This window comes from Diabrotica virgifera, chromosome 5, assembly GCF_917563875.1.
Source record: "Diabrotica virgifera virgifera chromosome 5, PGI_DIABVI_V3a".
Taxonomy (NCBI): domain Eukaryota; kingdom Metazoa; phylum Arthropoda; class Insecta; order Coleoptera; family Chrysomelidae; genus Diabrotica; species Diabrotica virgifera.
The window spans coordinates 86,374,920-86,394,327 of NC_065447.1; the positions used below are offsets into that span (position 1 = coordinate 86,374,920).

At 34.4% G+C, this 19,408-nt stretch overlaps 1 protein-coding gene across 1 annotated transcript in view; it reads left to right on the forward strand.

Annotated features, from left to right (window-relative positions):
* Positions 1 to 11,490: 11,490 nt before the first annotated feature.
* The window catches only part of LOC126885395 (uncharacterized protein DDB_G0287625-like), a 78,565-nt gene continuing 70,647 nt past the window's right edge, over positions 11,491 to 19,408 (forward strand). Inside the window, exon 1 of the mRNA XM_050651959.1 lies at positions 11,491 to 11,856. Coding sequence (XP_050507916.1) covers positions 11,491 to 11,856 — 366 coding nt within the window. The remainder of the gene's footprint in view (positions 11,857 to 19,408) is intronic.

Here is a 19,408-nt window from a genome sequence, read left to right on the forward strand (position 1 = left end):
CGGGGACAGTACTTCTTGAAAACAAATGTCAGTGACAAGAAGCCAAAGCAAGGACAACAAAAAACAAAAAGAACATTCAGACCAAGAAGATATTTTAGACACGACAATCATGGCATCAGAACAGCAAGAATTATCAGGAATAGATAAACTATTACAACTTATGCAACTCCAGTCACAAAAAATGGATGAAGCAAAACGAACAATGGATAAAAATCAGGAGGAAACAAAACTAGCAATGAAGGAAACACAGCAAAAAATTGATGAAACACAACAAAAATTGGATCAAAAAATGGATGAAACAAAAAGAATAATGCAAGAAAATCAGAAGGAAACAAAACAAGCCATAGAAGAGAACAACAAGAAAATGGAGGAACGCATAGAAAAGTATGAAATGAAAATTCAAGATAAAATAAAGGAGTTAACGAATGGCCAGAAAAAGGAACTAGAAAATTTGGAAAATAAGTTGGAAAATGCTATTCAAGTAGACAGAGAAGAAGTGGAAAAAAGAATCACAGAAATAGAAAAACAAGTCACCGAAAACAGGACGCAACAGAATGTCGGAGAAAGAAGAGAAATGGTTATACATAGCACAGATGACGTGAAGATAAGGTTTGGCGGGGATGTAAGAAGATTACACCCAGTGCCGTTCATAAATAGCCTGAAAAAGAAAATACAGCACATCGGAAATTTCGAAACAGCAAAAGAAACTATCAGAAACCATCTCAAATATGAAGCAAGCCTATGGTTCGATAGCAAAGAAGAAGAATTCGGCAATTGGCAACAATTTGAACAAAAATTTTTGAATTATTTCTGGGGAAAAGTCCAACAATTGGAAATTAACAAGGAATTGCAAAATGGGAAATACAATGATAGGATGGGTGTATCAGAAAGGATATATGCTTTGCAGATTTACAATAATGCAAAACATTTACAATATAATTACTCATCGGAACAATTAGTCGAACTGATTGCAAGACATTTCGAGGAAACGCTGGAAGACCATATCACATTACAAAATTACAAAGACATAGATAGTTTACGCCAATTCCTACAAATAAGAGAATCACGTCTAAGAGAAAGAAAATCAAGAAAGTCGCGAGAAGATTACAGGCCCCGAGAAACACAAGATTACAGAGATAGAAATCAAAATAGGAGGGACTATACAAGACGAGATTTTAATCCCAGAAGGGAAAACGAAAATAGAGACAACGGAAGAGGAAATTATGAACAAAGAAATAGGCAATGGAATGAGGACAGAAATCGAGAATACCAGAATAGAAACACCACACGCTCAAATCAAGAAAACAGAAATAATGGTAGACAAAATGAACAGGGATATCGAGAAAACCGAAACAGATCCGACAGACCAAGAGAAAATAGAAGAGAAGTAAATAATACCCAGACAGATGAATATGACGGAGAGAGACATTATGACGAAAATATAAACAACGATGAGCAACCGGCGTCTTTTCACGACGGCGCTCACTAAAAACCAAAAATCAAACAGGAATCTTTTGTCACCCCAAGGAGTTTATTAAATTGGCAGGAAACAACGAAAAGAAAAATGGAGTTAATTTAAAATTTGTGAATGGATTTATCAACGAGAAACCAATTAAAATTATGATAGACACTGGATCTGAAATAACATTGGTCAACAGAAAACTAATAGAAGGAGTTAACTTAACAAATTTAATTTACAAAATACCTAGGGTAAATTTAGTGGGCGCAAACAAACGGACATTGGCAACTATAAATGAAGGCATACGAGTAATGGTACGACTGGGTAAGAATATGTATGCACTACAATGTGTAATAATGCCAAATATGTCACATGACATGATAGTAGGAGTCGACGAATTGGCAGAAAAACATGTAGTGATAGATTTTAAAAATAATACGATGAAACTAACAGAAGAAAAAGAAAAGGAACAGGACAAGGAACAGGAGAAACAAAATACGGACGAATCAGGTAAAGAACAAACAGTGGAAATGAATTTGGCAACGAAGCAAGGACAAAGAAGAAAAGGGAGAAAAAGTCAGAAAAGGATAAAAGAAAATGAAACCTGTGGCTCCTCAAAAGAAGAGTTGAGCCCAGAAGAAGAAAATTTGAGAGTATCAGAAACAAAGGAAACCTGGGATTCCTCAAAAGAAAAGACGAGCTCAGGAGAAGAAGAAATAAAGCTAAAAAATGAAAGTGAAAAGAATATGATTGAAACAGTGGTATTTGAAGAGGAGGTATATGCAAACGAGGATGCGGAATGCACGGTAAACATGTGTGAAGAATCTGAAAAAAAAGACAGAAAATTGATATGTGGAGAAGGGAAAGAAAAAGAATTGCGGTTGATGTTAAGAAACTACGAAAATTTGATCAATGAGGAAAACAGAGTGGCTAAAAAGTACGAACATTCATTTGAGGTGAAAAACTTGGGAAATTTTCGATCAAAGACTTACCCGATTCCATACAAGTATCGACAAGAGGTGAAAGAAGAAATAAATAAAATGTTGGAAGATCAAATCATCGAAAGATGTGATTCACCGTATGTTAACCCGATTGTGATAGTAAAGAAAAGCAATGGAGAATTGAGATTATGTTTAGATGCCAGGAATATCAACCAGCACACTGTATCACAATATGAATCACCTCTAAACATCGAGGCCATTTTTGGAAGAATCACCGGGTCACACATATTTTCGAAAATTGACTTAAAACACAGTTTTTGGTTGATACCGTTAGCTGAAAAGTGTAGAAACTACACCGCTTTTTCTATTGATGGTATTGTCTACCGGTTTAAGGTAGTGCCATTTGGATTGCAGAGTGCTTGTGCTGCACTCGTCCGAGCTCTACATACCATTTTGAATCGCCATGAAGATTTCATAGTTCATTATATCGATGATTTATTAATTTTTTCACAAGATACTCAGAGTCATCTGGAACACATAGAAATAATTCTGAAAGAATTGGACACAGCGGGATTGAAATTAAACATTGAAAAATGTCAATTTTTTCAAAAAGAAGTCATTTATTTGGGTTTTCAATTGGACACCAAAACAGTAAGATTAGCCGAAGACAGAGTCAAGCTCATAGATGAATACCCAAGACCAACGAATTTGAAAACATTGAGAGGTTTTCTTGGCACGATAAATTATTTTAAAAAGCTGATTCCCGATTTGAGCCAAAAGGAAATCCCTCTGATAAAATTGCTTAAAAAAGGAATAAAATGGAATTGGAAAGAAGAACAGGAGGAAGCTTTCGAAACATTAAAACGAGAATTCTCAAAAGGAACGAAAATATACCACCCCATTTACAATTTACCTTTTATACTCCGAACTGATGCGTCCATACAAAAATTTGCAGGAGTTCTGTCTCAAATACAAAACGACCAAGAAGTACCGATATGTTTTATATCTCGAGTGACTAAAACACATGAAAGAAAATATAGTGTTACAGAATTGGAGTTTGCCAGTGTACTATATTGCGTAAACAAATTGAGGTTTTACTTATTGGGAGCAAAATTCACAATCGAAACAGACCATGCAGCTTTAGTACATATCATGAAGAATAGATTAGTAAATAATAGAATACATAGAGGCATTCTATTATTACAGGAGTATGATTTTGAGTTCCGATATATAAAAGGAAAAGACAACATAATAGCCGACGCTCTAACACGGGATGAGGACACCGGAAAAAAGGAAACAATTACTCTACAGGTGGGACTAAATAGATTAATACAAGAAGAAGGGATATATTCTTTAAATGAGATAAGGACAAACCAGGAAGACCTAGAGGAAAGAGAGAAAAGAAGAGCGGAAGTAGAAAATAACATATATTTTAAGAGAATAGACGGAAAGGAACTATATTTAGTGACACAGACATTGGCCGAAAAGATAATAAAGAAATTACATGAGGACCATGGGCATATCGGTAGCAGAAAAGTTTGGCTCGTTTTTAGGGAAAATTACATAAGCCGACAGGATTACCGCATTTCAAAGGAAATTACCCAGAAGTGCGATGTATGTCAAAAATATAAGAGTCGGAATTTCAAAAACGAAAATGTTGCCAAAAATATTGAAGCCCGAAACAAACTAGACATTGTAGCAATAGATATGTTAAGCGATCTAATTATGACCACAAAAAGGAACAAACATATTCTGGTAATGGTGGATGTGTTTTCAAAATACGTAAAATTATATAGTTGCCGCACCACAAAGGGGGAAGAAATATTAAGAAAAATCGACAATTTTATAGCCATAGTAGGAACACCAAAAAAGATTCTACTGGACAATGCAACGTATTTCCGAAATGATCGTTTCAAGGGACAACTTCGAGAACGAGGAATAGAGACAAATTTTGTCAGCATCAGGCATCCACAGAGTAATCCTTCGGAACGATTCATACAGGAAGTGACGAAATTTCTTCGCATTGCAACAGATGGTCAACATCGCCACTGGGACAGGAAAATGGCGGAAATAGAAAGGTATCTAAATACAATTCCGAGCACAGTAACAAAAGAGACCCCAGAATACATCATGAAGGGTGTACTGCCGATAAGGCCATGGGAAGACCAAGAGCCAAAAGAATATCAACAGGTGATTGAAACCGTACAGAGAAGATTACGGCGAAGCAACGAAAAATATATCCAAAGACAGGAACAAAATAGAAAAAGAAGACCAGTGACTTTCCACAAGGGTGAAAAAGTACTCGTGAGGGCATTACGAGTATCAAATCTTCCTGGGGGCATTTGCGCAAAGTTGATGCCTGTTTTCGAAGGCCCGTATATCGTGAATAATGAAAATGGGATAAATAGTTATGAGTTGAGGCACAGGAACTCGGAAAAGATCCGAGGAATTTATAATATTCACGATGTATACAAATATCACGAATAAAAGACAGAATTACATGAAGTAGATAGTAAGTAGGATATAAGACGTAGATTAAAGTAAGGAAATATACAGGGAGTTGGTTTTGCCCTCGAGAAAATTTATTTAAAAATGCAGATAAATTTTATCGAATAGAAGGCGGGGATTTGTTATATTTCTATTTGATATGAAAATTAAAATTTGATAATTATAAACAGAATTCAATTTAATATAAAATATTTTCAATTTTCTCAACCACGGGCATATAAATTTAGAACAACCTGTATACAACAAATTGTTATATTTAATTTTAAGAAGTGATTAAATAAGACTCAAGTGAAATCGTTAATAGGTCATTATCGTTGTTCGCGGAAGGATCGATCATTAGCCGATGCTAAATAAGACTAAGTGGAAATAGAGAATAGGTCATTAAAAATTTGTATATAGTAGAAAGTAATTTTAGAATGGGAATTAACTATTTTCTTTGAAATCCATTAAGCATATTTAGAAAGTTTAAAAATTGGTTTTGAGGAATACTGCGAATGAGAGTTGGTGGTGGAAGTTTGATTTGTGAATCTGGAAGGGATATTTAGAAAGTAGGGGAATGAATGACAAATAGAGATCAGAATGTTTTGAGCTGTCGAGAAGTGAAGTCGAGTAGTAGACGGTAGTGTACGGAGAGTGAGAAAGCCGGTGTAGTTCCGTGAGTGTGGATTATCGATCGTAGAACGAGAGGTAGGCCAGGTTGAGAGTAAAAGAACCTCCTTGAGCCAAGAGTTCCCGGTAGCTGATTGCAGTTTCGAAAAAGGTAGAACACAGCATCACGACAGAAGCAGGAAACGAGAGCTATACGAGCTAGTTTCAGAGGAGAACATTACTGGAAGCCAGGACGAGGTTTTGATTGCAGCCAAGGATAGCAGGAAACGGGTCTTGTGTGAAGACATTCTCAGAGCACCAGAAAAAGGTCAGTCTCATTTGTTTGGACATGAATGTATGGGTTTTTCGTATTAAATACCACATTTAAAATTGAAGAAACATAATCAATAATATCAGAAAAGCTTCATCAAACTTAAATAGAATTGTTGCTAATAAATCATAATAGTTAAATGTTAATAAAAACTTTCAATTGGAAACAAAAAGGAAATAAGATTCCCATGTGTAAATGTTATGTTTAAGAATAATAAGATATAGCAAATATTAAGCAGTGATTGCCATTTAAATAAAATAAACAATATTTTGATTACAATTGTAACCCATATGTGTTATTATTTTACTCTTTTCTTTCCTATCCCGATTAGGAACCATTAAGAAATACTTAGAAGCCACGTATGTAAGTACTTAATTTTATAAAAAGCCCTGAGATTGAAAACACATTGATATGCGATCTGGTAAATTAATTAGATTAGTATTAAAGCATTGATTAAATTAAATGACATATAAAAATATTATCTCATATCAATAATCAAGATCACAATAATACAAATGCTTTATAGATTACCAGAAAGCATTTGACAGAGTAAAACATGAGAAATTAATAACTCTAATGCAAGAAATTGGAATTGACAACAAAGATCTGAGAATTGTCAGAAACATTTATTACAACCAAACGGCCAAAATCAAAAAAGAAGACCAGTTGACTGATAAAATTGCAATAGAGCGAGTAGTACAACAGGGTGTTATTTTATCTCCACTACTATTCAATATTTACTCTGAATGGGTATTTAAGGAAGCTTTAGACGGAGTATTAATAAATGGTGAATGGTTGAATAACATTAGATATGCAGATGACACCACAGTTTTTGCCGATAATCTGAATGATTTACAGATATTAACAAATCGTATACCACAAGTCAGCAACAGACACGGACTAGATCTAAACATAAAGAAGACCAAATTTATGACAACTAGTAAAAAACCAATACAAAACGCTCAACTAACAATCAACCAACAGAATGTCGAAAGAGTTGAGCAATATACAATACATATCTGGGCACCAATTTAAATAGCCAATGGGAGCACTCGACCGAAATTAAACAGCGAATAATAAAAGCGAAAGCAGCATGAGCACGTTAGAATGAGACCCATTTTCAACAGTCGAGGCATATCATTAAAAACAAAATACCCTCTGTTGAAATGCTACATATTCACAGTTCTGCTCTACGGAATGGAAGCGTGGACAATAACTGTTGCATCTACAATCGGTTCAAAGCTTTCAAAATGTCGTCTTATAGGCGAATCTTAGGTAAATATCCTGGGTTGACCGAATTACTAATGTGGAAGTCCTGCGTAGAATGGGGAAAGAGTGTGAAATTCTCATAACCCTCATAACAAAAAAAAATTAGAATATCTAGGACATGTAATGAGAAATCAAGAACGTTACGGCCTTCTAAAACTGATTCTCCAAGGGAAGGTAAATGGTAAAAGAGGACCGGAAAGAAGACGCATTTCCTAGCTTCAAAATTTACGAAAGTGGTATAACACGACTACCACTGAACTGTTCCGTGCTGCGGTAAACAAAGTCAAGATAACGGATAGGCACTTTAAGAAGAAGAAGAATTCTATCATTAATGTTTAATTCCAGTAATGTATATGCCTGATCCACCAGAATGTGTGTTAAAAAACACCAGTATAAACCCTTTAGATGTTATAAAGGTTTAAATTTTTTTTACATAATGTAATTAAAATGATGTAATGTTGAAAATATTCATGGATTTAACCTGAGGCATCACAGGACTCTTCCCACGTGGGTTGCAATGTACTCTAATGGGCAACTTTTTCTATTTTTCGGTTATGTACATTTACGTTTTGAAATTCTTTACATAGTAAAGCAAAATATAATACATCGTTATTGACAATAAATATTTGTACAGTATACAAACATTTCTTACGTAATTAACGTTCAAAGACGCCATCCCTTCAAGACGTTTAATCTTCTCCTTGAAATCAATCAAGACAAGTTAAAGCTTCACCCCTTCGGATTTGATAATAATTCTAAAAATGTATTTACCTCATAATAAAATGTAAACTCTGAAATACGAAATGGGCTAATTTAAGATCCGCGTTGTTTGTGAAAGAAGAGGACGGAAACAAACGCCTTGGAGGTATTTCCATTACCATATCCAGACTTCGGATATTCTAAAGGCTCTGGCTGACGGAAACTTGAAAAGCAATTCTACGGTTATTTTTCTTTTTTAATTTTCAATCTGCATTGCAATTTCGCAGTTTTGTTTTCTTACCGTTCTTTTATGTACTTTATAAAAGAAAATCAAGTAAATTAACGTCAAAAAATACCTTTAGCTGCTTTTAAAATCTTTTTATTCGGATTTGTGAAAAGATGGTGACTTTCGTCGTCCAAAAATTTCATACTTTAGAATTTTTATAATAATATACCTACTACATAATAAATAAATAATATTTGCTAAAAAATGATTTTCATCTCATTTTTTTGACTTCAAGGATTTCTCCAGAGAAAAATCTAAGAAACTGCTCTTATTATGTGAAGTGAAATCAACTGCATTTTAAATTCCTCAGCAGGATATAGTAGGATATTAACCAATGTTAATGCTGAGAGTAAACTAAATCTAAGCTACGACTTTTCTGACGCATATTCCCAAGTTAAAGTTAATTTCATGTTATTAAATGAAATGTCCTCCAATAATGTCCCAAGAACGTACGCGAAATATATTTACAATATCATCTATTTTGAAATGTATAATACACATATAGTTTCAAAAGTTATACATCACCTAAAATTATGTTCATTTTCATAGTTGATTTTTTTATAAACAGACGTACGAATTTTGCTGATTTTTTTTATTATTTCAGATTTTTCTTTGGTATTTATACAGCTGGGCAAATGTTTACTCAAACTCCATTTTTTGTACTTATAGCGGGTGGAAAAAAAGACAAGGTTTTCTGATGTTAATTATTTTGAAACACCCTGTCGAGAGGACAAGGTACAAGTGCAAGTATACATTACAATTATATTGTAGTCTTATGTTTTGTAAACATTTTGTTTTTTAAATGCCCCTGATATCTTTAGAAAAAAATATAGACGATTTTATTCTTTTACATGTATTTTCACTGAAACAAAAGTTTGAGACTCCCTGTAGGGAGAAAAAGGTACAAAGGTACCTTTTTATAAACATTTTATTTTTTGAGTTTTTCTGATATATCTGAATATATATTCTGATATATATTCTGATTCTTCTGAGTTTTTCTGAGTTTTTCTGATATATATTCTGGTATATCTAAAAAAGCTCACATCAGGAATGAAGATATTAGAAGGAGGACACATACTGTATATTCCAGTGTAGATAAAATTGAAACGAGACAACTAGTGTGGTATGGTCACGTGAAACGAATGAATGAAGATAGATGGCAAAATAAAGCTTTAAATTACATACCATACCAAAGAAGAAGGGGAAGACCTTCAGTTGCCTGGGAAAAAAATGTACGGCACATCATGAAAGATAGAGCCATCAAAGAAGACGAATAGATGGACAGAAAACGATGGCGGTCGAAATGCGAGAAGCGGCAGAGGCTGTAGGAACCTCGCTGATAGATAGATAGGGTTTTTCTGATATCTATACTAACAAAGAAACTATACGGTTAGCATCTAAACATTTCGTATGTATTTGGCACCTAGAAGTTTTCTTTTAGTTCCTTGCGGCACGCGGCCATATTTCAACCAATAGGCGGCGAGGTGCCATTCACGTATACGGAATGTTATTCGGTGCGAAATTCATATACGGAATGTTAAATATTCGTAGACGGAAAAAACAACTTTTTATCAGAGTCGATTAAAAGGAGATTGATTTTAAAATATTTGAATGTATTATTAAATAAAAATAAAACAATAATAATTATAGTATTTGGAATGTTATTTGGTGCGAAATTCATATGCGGAATGTTTTCATAGACTAAAAAAGACGACTTTTTATTAAGTCAGTTAAAGAAGACTGATTGTAAAAAATTTTGTTAATGTAGTATTAAAGAAAATAAAGCAATTATTACCTATATGAAATGTTATTTGGTGCGAAATAATGTGAATGTTATATATTTGAGAGACATTATTTCTTTATTTGACTAAGGTTTCGCTGTGGTTTCGCTTTAGCAGAATTTTAATGACTTGCACGTGTTGTTAATGTTATTAGATATGTTTCAGCTATTCAATTCTGTTGAAGTTTAGGGCTCTGTGCTACCAGACGAAAATAGTCGTCTTTTTTTATTTACGAGATACGAACACTTAACATTCCGTATATGAATTTCGCAGCAAATAACATTCCATATGCTATATTTGTTTTATTTTTATTTAATAATACATTAATAAGTATTTTAAAATCAATCTCCTTTTAATCGACTCTAATAAAAAGTTGTCTTTTTCCGTCTACGAACATTTAAGCTTCCGTATATGAATTTCGCACCGAATAACATTCCGTATACGTGAATGGCACCTCGCCGCCTATTGGTTGAAATATGGCCGCGTGCAGCAAGGAACCAATAGAAAACTCCTAGGTGCCAAATGCATATATGGAATGTTTAGATGCAGACGGTTTCTCTTTAATATGTGTTTTAACTGACGACATGCGATACGTTAGAAGGCCATGTCTTACTATATCACTAAAATGAAATTATTTCCTATATCTAGTGCGAAACGAACAGAGTTCAACGAAAATCTGTGCAATGGACATCTCGCTATTTAAAGAGCCTCCACGTAAACACTAAATCCGTACTTACTCTCAAGGAAAATCCACCTCCAAACATCAAAGAGCTTCCATTAAACAATCTCGTCTCTCTTAGGTTGCGCTCTGCATGCCGCTTACTTGGTCGACACATAGAGTGAATGATCATATCATTAGAGTCACCTAGTAAAATTCAATGTTTTAGAGGAAAGGTATATAATTGAGCTGTATCATATATTATTGCATTTGTTTCCATTTGGTCCTGCGAGTCCAAACGGTCCTGCGAGTCCAAACGGTCCTGCGAGTGGAAAGCGATTAGCTGTGTATAAAGTGCTCCTAATCAAATCCAATTTTTGTAAGGTTATTGGTGTATTTTAATTCATTAGACCGATTGTATAGTTAAGTTCCATAGCATAGATTGCATGTAGAAAACAAAAGCGGTAAGAACTGTAAGTAGAACTAATTTAAATACATTTAATTATATTAATTTAGACAATAATAAACGCCGTCAGCTGAGCCAAAATAAAAAGCAGAAAAGCGACATCAGTACTGATAAGAACCACATTATTTGGAAGCGGAAAGAAAACAGGGCCGGCCTAAGAGATATTTCAAATACGGCAGACAACATCAAAAATAGAGAAAATATTTTGAGGTTTTAGGAAGGTATACACGGCCAGCTCGGAAGACAGGGTTTGGGTGAGCTTGAATTGAGTAGGGTTCACGCCTTATGAACTGCACTCGAGATGCTGTGGATACCTAACCTGATTCCATTCAAATAAAAATGGAGAAACAAATGGAGGCGTTGTTGGAGATGCTACAAGCTGTGCATCAAGAAATAAAAGATATAAAGGAGGTCAATAAGCAATATTTTAATGAGATGAAGGAAATAGTGAAAGAGAATTAATTAATTAAAGAAGAAAACAAGTTACAGAAAAATCATATAAACATGATAAATAATAGATTAGACAAATTAGAAAACAAAGAAAGGAGAAATAACATCCTAATCCAAGGCCTAAATATCAAGACGGATGAACACAGCATTCTAAAAGAGGAAATGAAAACTTTCCTAGATAACGAGCTAGGAGTGCAAGTAACAGTAGCACATGCTAAAAAGTTAGGCAGTAAAACCTGTTTGATCAAGCTAAGCAACGAGTCTGAAAAATATAATGTCATGAAGAATAAAATCAAACTAAGAGGGTACAGACAAGGAAAAATATATATTAACGAGGACATGAGCAAGAAGGAGAGGGATATACAAGGACAAATAAGAATAAAGGCAAAAGAAGAACGAAGCAAGGGGAAGAAAGTCAAAGTAAAGTTTAAAAAATTGATAATAGATAACGAAGAATGGATAAGGGACAATGATGCGGATAAACTAATACCTGAGATAAGCAACAAATACCCAGGAACAATCCATCCAGAAAACTGATAAGCGAATTGGACGGAGAGACTTTGATGACGACCAGGAAAGGACATGGAACATCCAGTAATCTGAAAGAGCAAACAACGAGGAAAACTAATAACAAGGAAGAAAAGAAAAATGAAAACAAATGTCAAACGAGAATATGTACATGGAATATAACCTCAATAACAGGAAAGGAACGTGAATTAAAAGAGGAAATGGAAAGATTTGAGCTGCAGTTGATAGGAGTAAGCGAGACGAAAAAAGTAGGAAATGGATTTGTCGATATTGGAGGGCAGCACATACTATACTATTCTGGAGTTCAGATAGGACAAAGGGCAAAAGAAGGCGTGGGAATAGTTGTAACGAAAGAAATGAATAGAAGAATAACCAAATTCAAACCAGTATCATCAAGAACCATATACATAAAAATAGAGTTAGAAGAAGAAGAATGTCACATAATACAGGTATATGCAACGGTAGAAGGAACAGAGCATGAAAAAATAGAACTATTCTATGATGAGATACAGAAAATTATTGATGAGATACAAGAGGAAAGCAAAAACATAATTTTACTAGGAGACTGGAATGCACGAATAGGAAATGATGAAAATATGGTATTAGGCTGCTTGGGAAGGTATGGAGAAGAGACGATAAATAGAAATGATAGAAGAATGATAAGTTTCTGCCAAATAAATGATTTGTTAATAGGTAATTCCTTCTGGTATCAACCGAGAAACGAAAAATATACATACGTAGCAGAAGAAAGAAATGCGAGAAGCATAATTGACTACATAGTATATCCTGGAGATGCAGAACTAACGATACAGAATATAAAAACAGAGAACGAAGCCGATCTCGGTACCCAACACAGACTAGTGACAGCAGAGATAAACATGAAACTAATGGAAATAATAGAGATTCCTCAATATACAAGAATAGCAATATATAAGATGAAAAATATGGAAATGAGGAGGTTATACCAAAGAGAGACAGATAAAATACTGGAAGAGTATGAAAACAATGAGGAAATATGGAATATGGAAGAGAGATGGAAAAAATTGAGACACGTTATGGAACACTGCGAAACAAGTATGTGGAATAAGAAAGAATGGTAAGAATAATAAAAGAACTGGATGGTGGAATAAGGAGATAAAACAAGCTGCAAAAAGGAAGAAAGAAATGTGGAAGCGATACATAAACACAAATGAAGAGCAAGACAGAGACGAATACAGAAGACAGAGAAATATAGTGAAAGAACTAGTAAAAGATGCGAAGAAGAAGAGCTGGAAGGAATTCGGTGAAGAATTGAACGAAGGTTTTGGGAATAACAATAAACAATTTTGGAATAAAATATGAAGCATGAAAGGAACAAAAAGGAAACAAATAAGTGGAATTAGAAATGAGCGAAATGAATTGAAATCAAACATACAAGACATACTAACCATATGGAATAAGCACTATAAAGAAAAATTCGAGGCAAGTAACCAACAAGATGAGGAGAGAGGACAGCAGGCAAGAGAAGTGGATAGAGACAATCGAGTAGACGAAATTCATATCAAAGATATTGAAGAAGGATTGGCAAGAATAAAGATTGATGAAGTACGTGGGAGAACGAGACAAGCTTTGGCTGCTGGAAATAATGAGGGAAGCATGGAGAACAGAAAAGATACCAGAAGACTGGGAAGAAAATTTATTGATACCACTACACAAGAAAGGAGATGAAGCGGAATGTGATAACTATAGGGCTATATGCTTATCATCAGTGGCATATAAAGTCTACACCGGGATAATAGAAAGGAAGCTCAGGAAAGAACTGGAAAGAAAACTAGAAGAAGAACAAGCGGCATTTAGGAAGGAAAGAGGAACAACAGGTAATATATACATACTGAGAAATATAATTGAAAGGAAAAGCGAAATAGGAGAAGACTTATATATTACGTTTATAGATATTAAAGCTGCTTTTGATTCTATAAATAGAGAAGTAATATGGTCAGTAATGGAAGATCTGCAAATCCCGCAAAAGATAGTAAGCGTGGTAAAAATTACGTATAGAAACGTACTTGCTAAAGTACAAATAAATGGAAACAGATCGCCAAAAATAAACCTAAGGAGAGGAATAAAACAGGGGGACAGTCTCAGCCCAGTTTTGTTTATACTAGTAATGGATACATTCGAGGAACTGCAAATTATGATGGAGGAACTCGCAGGCAGCTCCCAATACGTCGGCCTGAAAATGAACATGAAGAAAACAAAAATAATGACAAACACAGATGACCCCAGACGCATAACTATAAATGGCAGTGAGATAGAAAAAATCCAGGAATATATCTACCTAGGCCAAATCCTGAAACTAGACAAAGAAAACCAAAGTGCGGAAATTAATAGAAGAGCAAGACTAGCATGGGCAGGATTTGGAAAACTTGGTTGGATACTTAAGAACCGCAAAATACCTCAATATTTGAGAACCAAAGTGTTCAACCAGTGCATCCTTCCTATCATGACATATGGGTGTCAAACCTGGACCCTAACCAAGGCAAATATGAATAAACTAGCCACAACACAAAGAGCTATGGAAAGAGCAATGTTAGGTATACGACTGTCAGATAAAAAGAGGAACGACTGGGTAAGATCAAAAACAAAAGTCGAGGACATAACAACAAAAGTTGCCAAACTTAAATGGAGCTTCGCAGGCCACACTGTTAGACAAAAAGACCAACGTTGGAATGCAACGATACAACATTGGAGACCTTACCAAAGTAAACGACCGAGAGGAAGACCACAGATGAGATGGGTTGATGATATTAAAAGAGTAGCCGGAACGAATTGGAAATATGTTGCTCAGGATAGAGACCGATGGAAGGAGTTGGGAGAGGCCTATGTCCAAACGTGGACGATAGAAGGCTAAGAAGAAGAAGAAGAAGTAATGGATAGAGTAATGAAGAGCGCTAAAAGAAGGTCAAGGCAATTACAGTCAATAATAGGGTACAGGAATTTAGTACCAGTGAGAATGGAGGGATTACTATATGCAGATGACTTAGTAATAATAGCAGACAATAAAGAGAAAATGCAAAATCTAATCAATGTATGGGTGGAGAAAATAGAAAATTTGAAAATGGAGGTAAATGTAAAGAAAACGAAGACCATGATAGTAACCCAAAAGAAAAGGGAAGAAATAAACCAAACGATATTTAGGTGCAAAAACGAAATAATAGAAACATTCTCCACGTTTGAATATAGAAACAGTCTCGACGTTTGAATACCTTGGAGTAATAATATCAGAGGATGGAAAGATAGATCAAGAAACCTCATACAGAGCGAATAAAGCAAATAAGATCTATTATGCACTAAATAAAACAATATTTGGAAAGGAAGAAATAGATAAAGAAATAAAACTGAAGGTATACAACGCAATCTCTGTGCCAACTTTAATATATGCAAGTGAGACATGGGTAAACAATGCAAAAATAGACAGTACAATAAACGCAGCGGAGATGAAGCAGCTAAGAAAAATAGCAGGAAAAACGAAATTGGACAGAATAAGAAATGAAGATATTAGACAAATACTGAAACAGGAATCGATAATAACCAAGATACAAAAAAGAAAATTAAAATGATATGGACACATTAACAGAATGGACCAGGGAAGACTACCAAAGCAGGTGATGGAATCGAAAAGATATGGTAAAAGAAGGAAAGGGAGGCCAAGGAAGAGATGGATCGATCAGATTATAGAAATTGGACATGAAAAAGGAAAAACACATCAACAAATGAAAGAGTTAGCAAAGGACCGCAAGAAATGGAAGAGATGGATAGAAGATGAATAAAACCTCCGACGCCCCTAAGGAGCATGAGGAGTTTCGAGAAAGAAGAAGAAGAAGTTGCCATTTGGATGTCTTGTTACACTTTATGAAAGTGCAATAAATAGTCTGACAATAGTGGCAACCCGTTTGTGTGGCAATGCGTGACTCAGATGCCATTATTTGTCAGTGCTGCCCAGCCTAGCTGGCAACTCGTGTGCCTATTATTCAAAGGCAATGTGGACCGGATAAAGAAAAAACTTACATACCATTATTAAACAAAAGTAAACTTTTCTGAGGTGGCTCTAATAATATGATCACCCACTGTACCTGTTAGGATGCCGACCAGAATTTTTAACGTTATGTGCCTTTCTGTTTTTAAAGGTTTGTTAACTGATATTTTGTATTATTCATTTAATTTGTTGCAGTTAAACACGTCATGTTAAAAAATAAACCCGTATATTTCCTTTGTTTTTAAAGATATCAGTGACATTCAAAAAATAAAATGTTCACAAAACATAAGACTATAATATGATTTCGATGTATATCCACACTTAGGTCTTATCCCCCACAGGGTGTCTCAAACTTAACATCACGAAAACGTGTCTTTCCTTCCAGCCCGTATAAGTTCAAAAAATAATTGTGAGTAAACCTTTGCCCAACTGTGTAAATATGTACCAAAAAAAAAATTCAAATAATAAAAAAAATTAGCGGAATCCCTTAATCTATTCACGAAAACATGAACTATTAAAATGAGCATAATTTTAGGTGATGAATAATTTTAAAAACTATGTTTATATATTAACTTATTATAAGAAATTTTTAAATAAACAAGTAATAGTCCAATGAAATAAATATATTGTTTTTAAATATCATACATAGACAAGTATTATTTGCATGGATTGTCTATCAAAATATTGTCATAACTATCCGTAAAGTGGGTCGAAGGGTTTGAAATCAAGAGTTAAAAATATCAAGCACATATTTGGGATTTTTTTCCTGAAAATATGGTATAATTATTTTATTTCTTAAACTAAATAAGCATATTCACTACAATTCATAGATCGTTCAAAAAACATTTAAGGAAAAATATTGAAAAATAAGCCAACGGTGGCAAATTTTTAAAAACTCCTCAAAGAACAATGAATTTTGCGGTGGATATCAGAAATCATCATTAGATGATGGTAAAGAAATAAACAAAAAAGTCAAAAAGATTTTATTATTTCGTGAGTTTTTCGAGGTAACGCTGTCGAATTTTTTTCGTTTTATCCGTTTTTGACTTTTTGGTATCACTCAGAAATCAAAACAACGAATTTTTTTGCAAAAAATTGTGAAAATCAACACATTTATTATTCTTAAACAAAAAATAAGCACAAAACAACGAGTATCTCGACAGTGTTGCCTCAAGGAATGCCTAAAGAAAATATATAAGTACAAAATTCCAAGTAGGTTGGTCAAGTCATTTTTGAGTTACAATGTCTACAGCCTTTGAAAAAAGCAGTTTTGAGTCAACTTCGTCAATCGCGGAATAATTTACAAAAGATAATGCTTTTGTGAACGGCCAATAGCTGTTGACCGTTTCTTACTATGCTCAAGAGCGCTGGCGCAAACTTGCTGAAAAGCGAGTCGAAGGTAGGGAGGTATGGAGATAGTAGTATCGTTCGCGGTAACGATTCCGTACTTGTCCAGTATTACTTCGCATGCGCACTTTAAAAATCGCATGCGCACTTTAAAAAAGAGAACGCTCTTTTTTACAGTGCGCATGCGAAGTAATCCTGGACAAGTACGGGATCGTTACCGCGAACGATACTAGTGTTGAATATCCCTACCTTCGACTCGCTTTGCAGCAGGTTAGTGCCACCGACAACGGTCAACTGCTGTTCTCATTCTCTTTTGTAAATTACTCCGCGATTCAGAAAGATATTCCGGTGTGCATCACTTTACGATATGACAGACAAAAAAGAAATTGAAAATAAAAGTTGACAATACTTTAAACGCGTTTTCCTCAAAGTTGCTTTTTTTCAAAAGCTGTAGACATTGTAACTCAAAAACGACTTGGCCGACCCATCTGGAATTTTGTACTTATATATTTTCTTTGGGCATTCCTTGAGGCAACACTGTCGAGATATTCGTTGTTTTGTGCTTATTTTTTGTTTAAGAATAATAAATATGTTGATTTTCACCCTATTTTGCAAAAAAACCTTTGTTTGGATTTCTGAGTGATACCAAGATGTCAAAAATAGATAAAACGAAAAAAAATTGACAGCGTTATCTCGAGAAACTCATGAGCTAATAAAATCTTTTTGACTTTTTTGTTTACCATCCATTTGTCCATCCGATGATCAGTTCTGATGTCCACCGCAAAACTCATTGATTTTTGAGGTTTCTTTAAAAATTTCCCACCGTTGGCTTATTTTTCAGTATTTTTCCTTAAATGTTTTTCTGAATGATCTATGAATTGTAGTGAATATGCGCACTCATCTAAAAATGAAATAATTCTACCATACTTTCAGAAAAAATTCAGAAAAATGTGTTTGAAATATTGATTTCAAACCCTACGCCCCACCCCCTTTCAGATAGCTATGGCAAGATTTTGATAGGCAACCCATGTAAGTCGTATTTGTCTATGTATAAAATTTAATAAAAAAATGTTTAATCTGGCAAACAGATGGGTGAAAATCGACATAGATTCGGATCCTATATTATAAACGTCAAAAAAACTCTGAAATTATGCTTAATTCCCATTAAAGTATTAAATAATGTTAAAATGCCATAACATCAGAACATTTCTATTTTTGGTGTAAATTTTGATTCTTTTTCTTTTCCCGTTCTGTGTACAAAAGGTTAAAAAAGAGTGTACATATTGAGGAGTTTTTCATTGTTCGATCTTAGTACCTATTCTGCTAGTTTTATACGATTATTGTCTTTAATTTTACGCACTCTGATTTATTCTTCTGGTTTTGTTTTCTATATTCTTCTGTTATTTTCGACTCGATAAGTGCTATAATTAGTTCGTAAAATCTTTCAATCTGACTTTAGTACTTTTGTCGCTTCGCGTTGGTTAAAGACCAATTTCCTTAGCTCTATTTTCATAAAGAGGGAAAAGTATCCTTCTATATCTGATGAGTTGATTATGTCCACATCATCAGCAAACGACAATATTACTTGAGACCAGACCACCTTGGGTAGTCAATCCAGTTGTCAAATCTAATCTTGCTTTCCTAACTGTATATTCGAAGGCGATGTTCAGCAATAACGGGGACATAGGATTTGCTTGTCTTAAAACAGTTTTTTTCATTCAGAAAATCATCTGATGTGGGACTGCCAATTTTAATTCGCGAATATTAATTCTGTATATACATACGTGCCAACCTTGCAGGTTTCCTTAGGACTACCATTTCCACTATTAATTTTCACAAGGTATTTCTATTTATAAAATCATAGGCTTGTTTGAAATCTGCAAGGATTTGATGTACAAAATTTGACGTAGGGTAAATATTTGTATGGTTGATGTTTCAGGTCGATAGCTTCAATGGTAACAGTTTACGGGCTTTACTACGTATGGATCTTTTTAGTAACGTATTCCATCACTCTCTGTGTGTACTGAGCTGTATACCTTAAGGACCGAAGGAGATAGCGATGCTCGGGATCAGTTTGAGAGA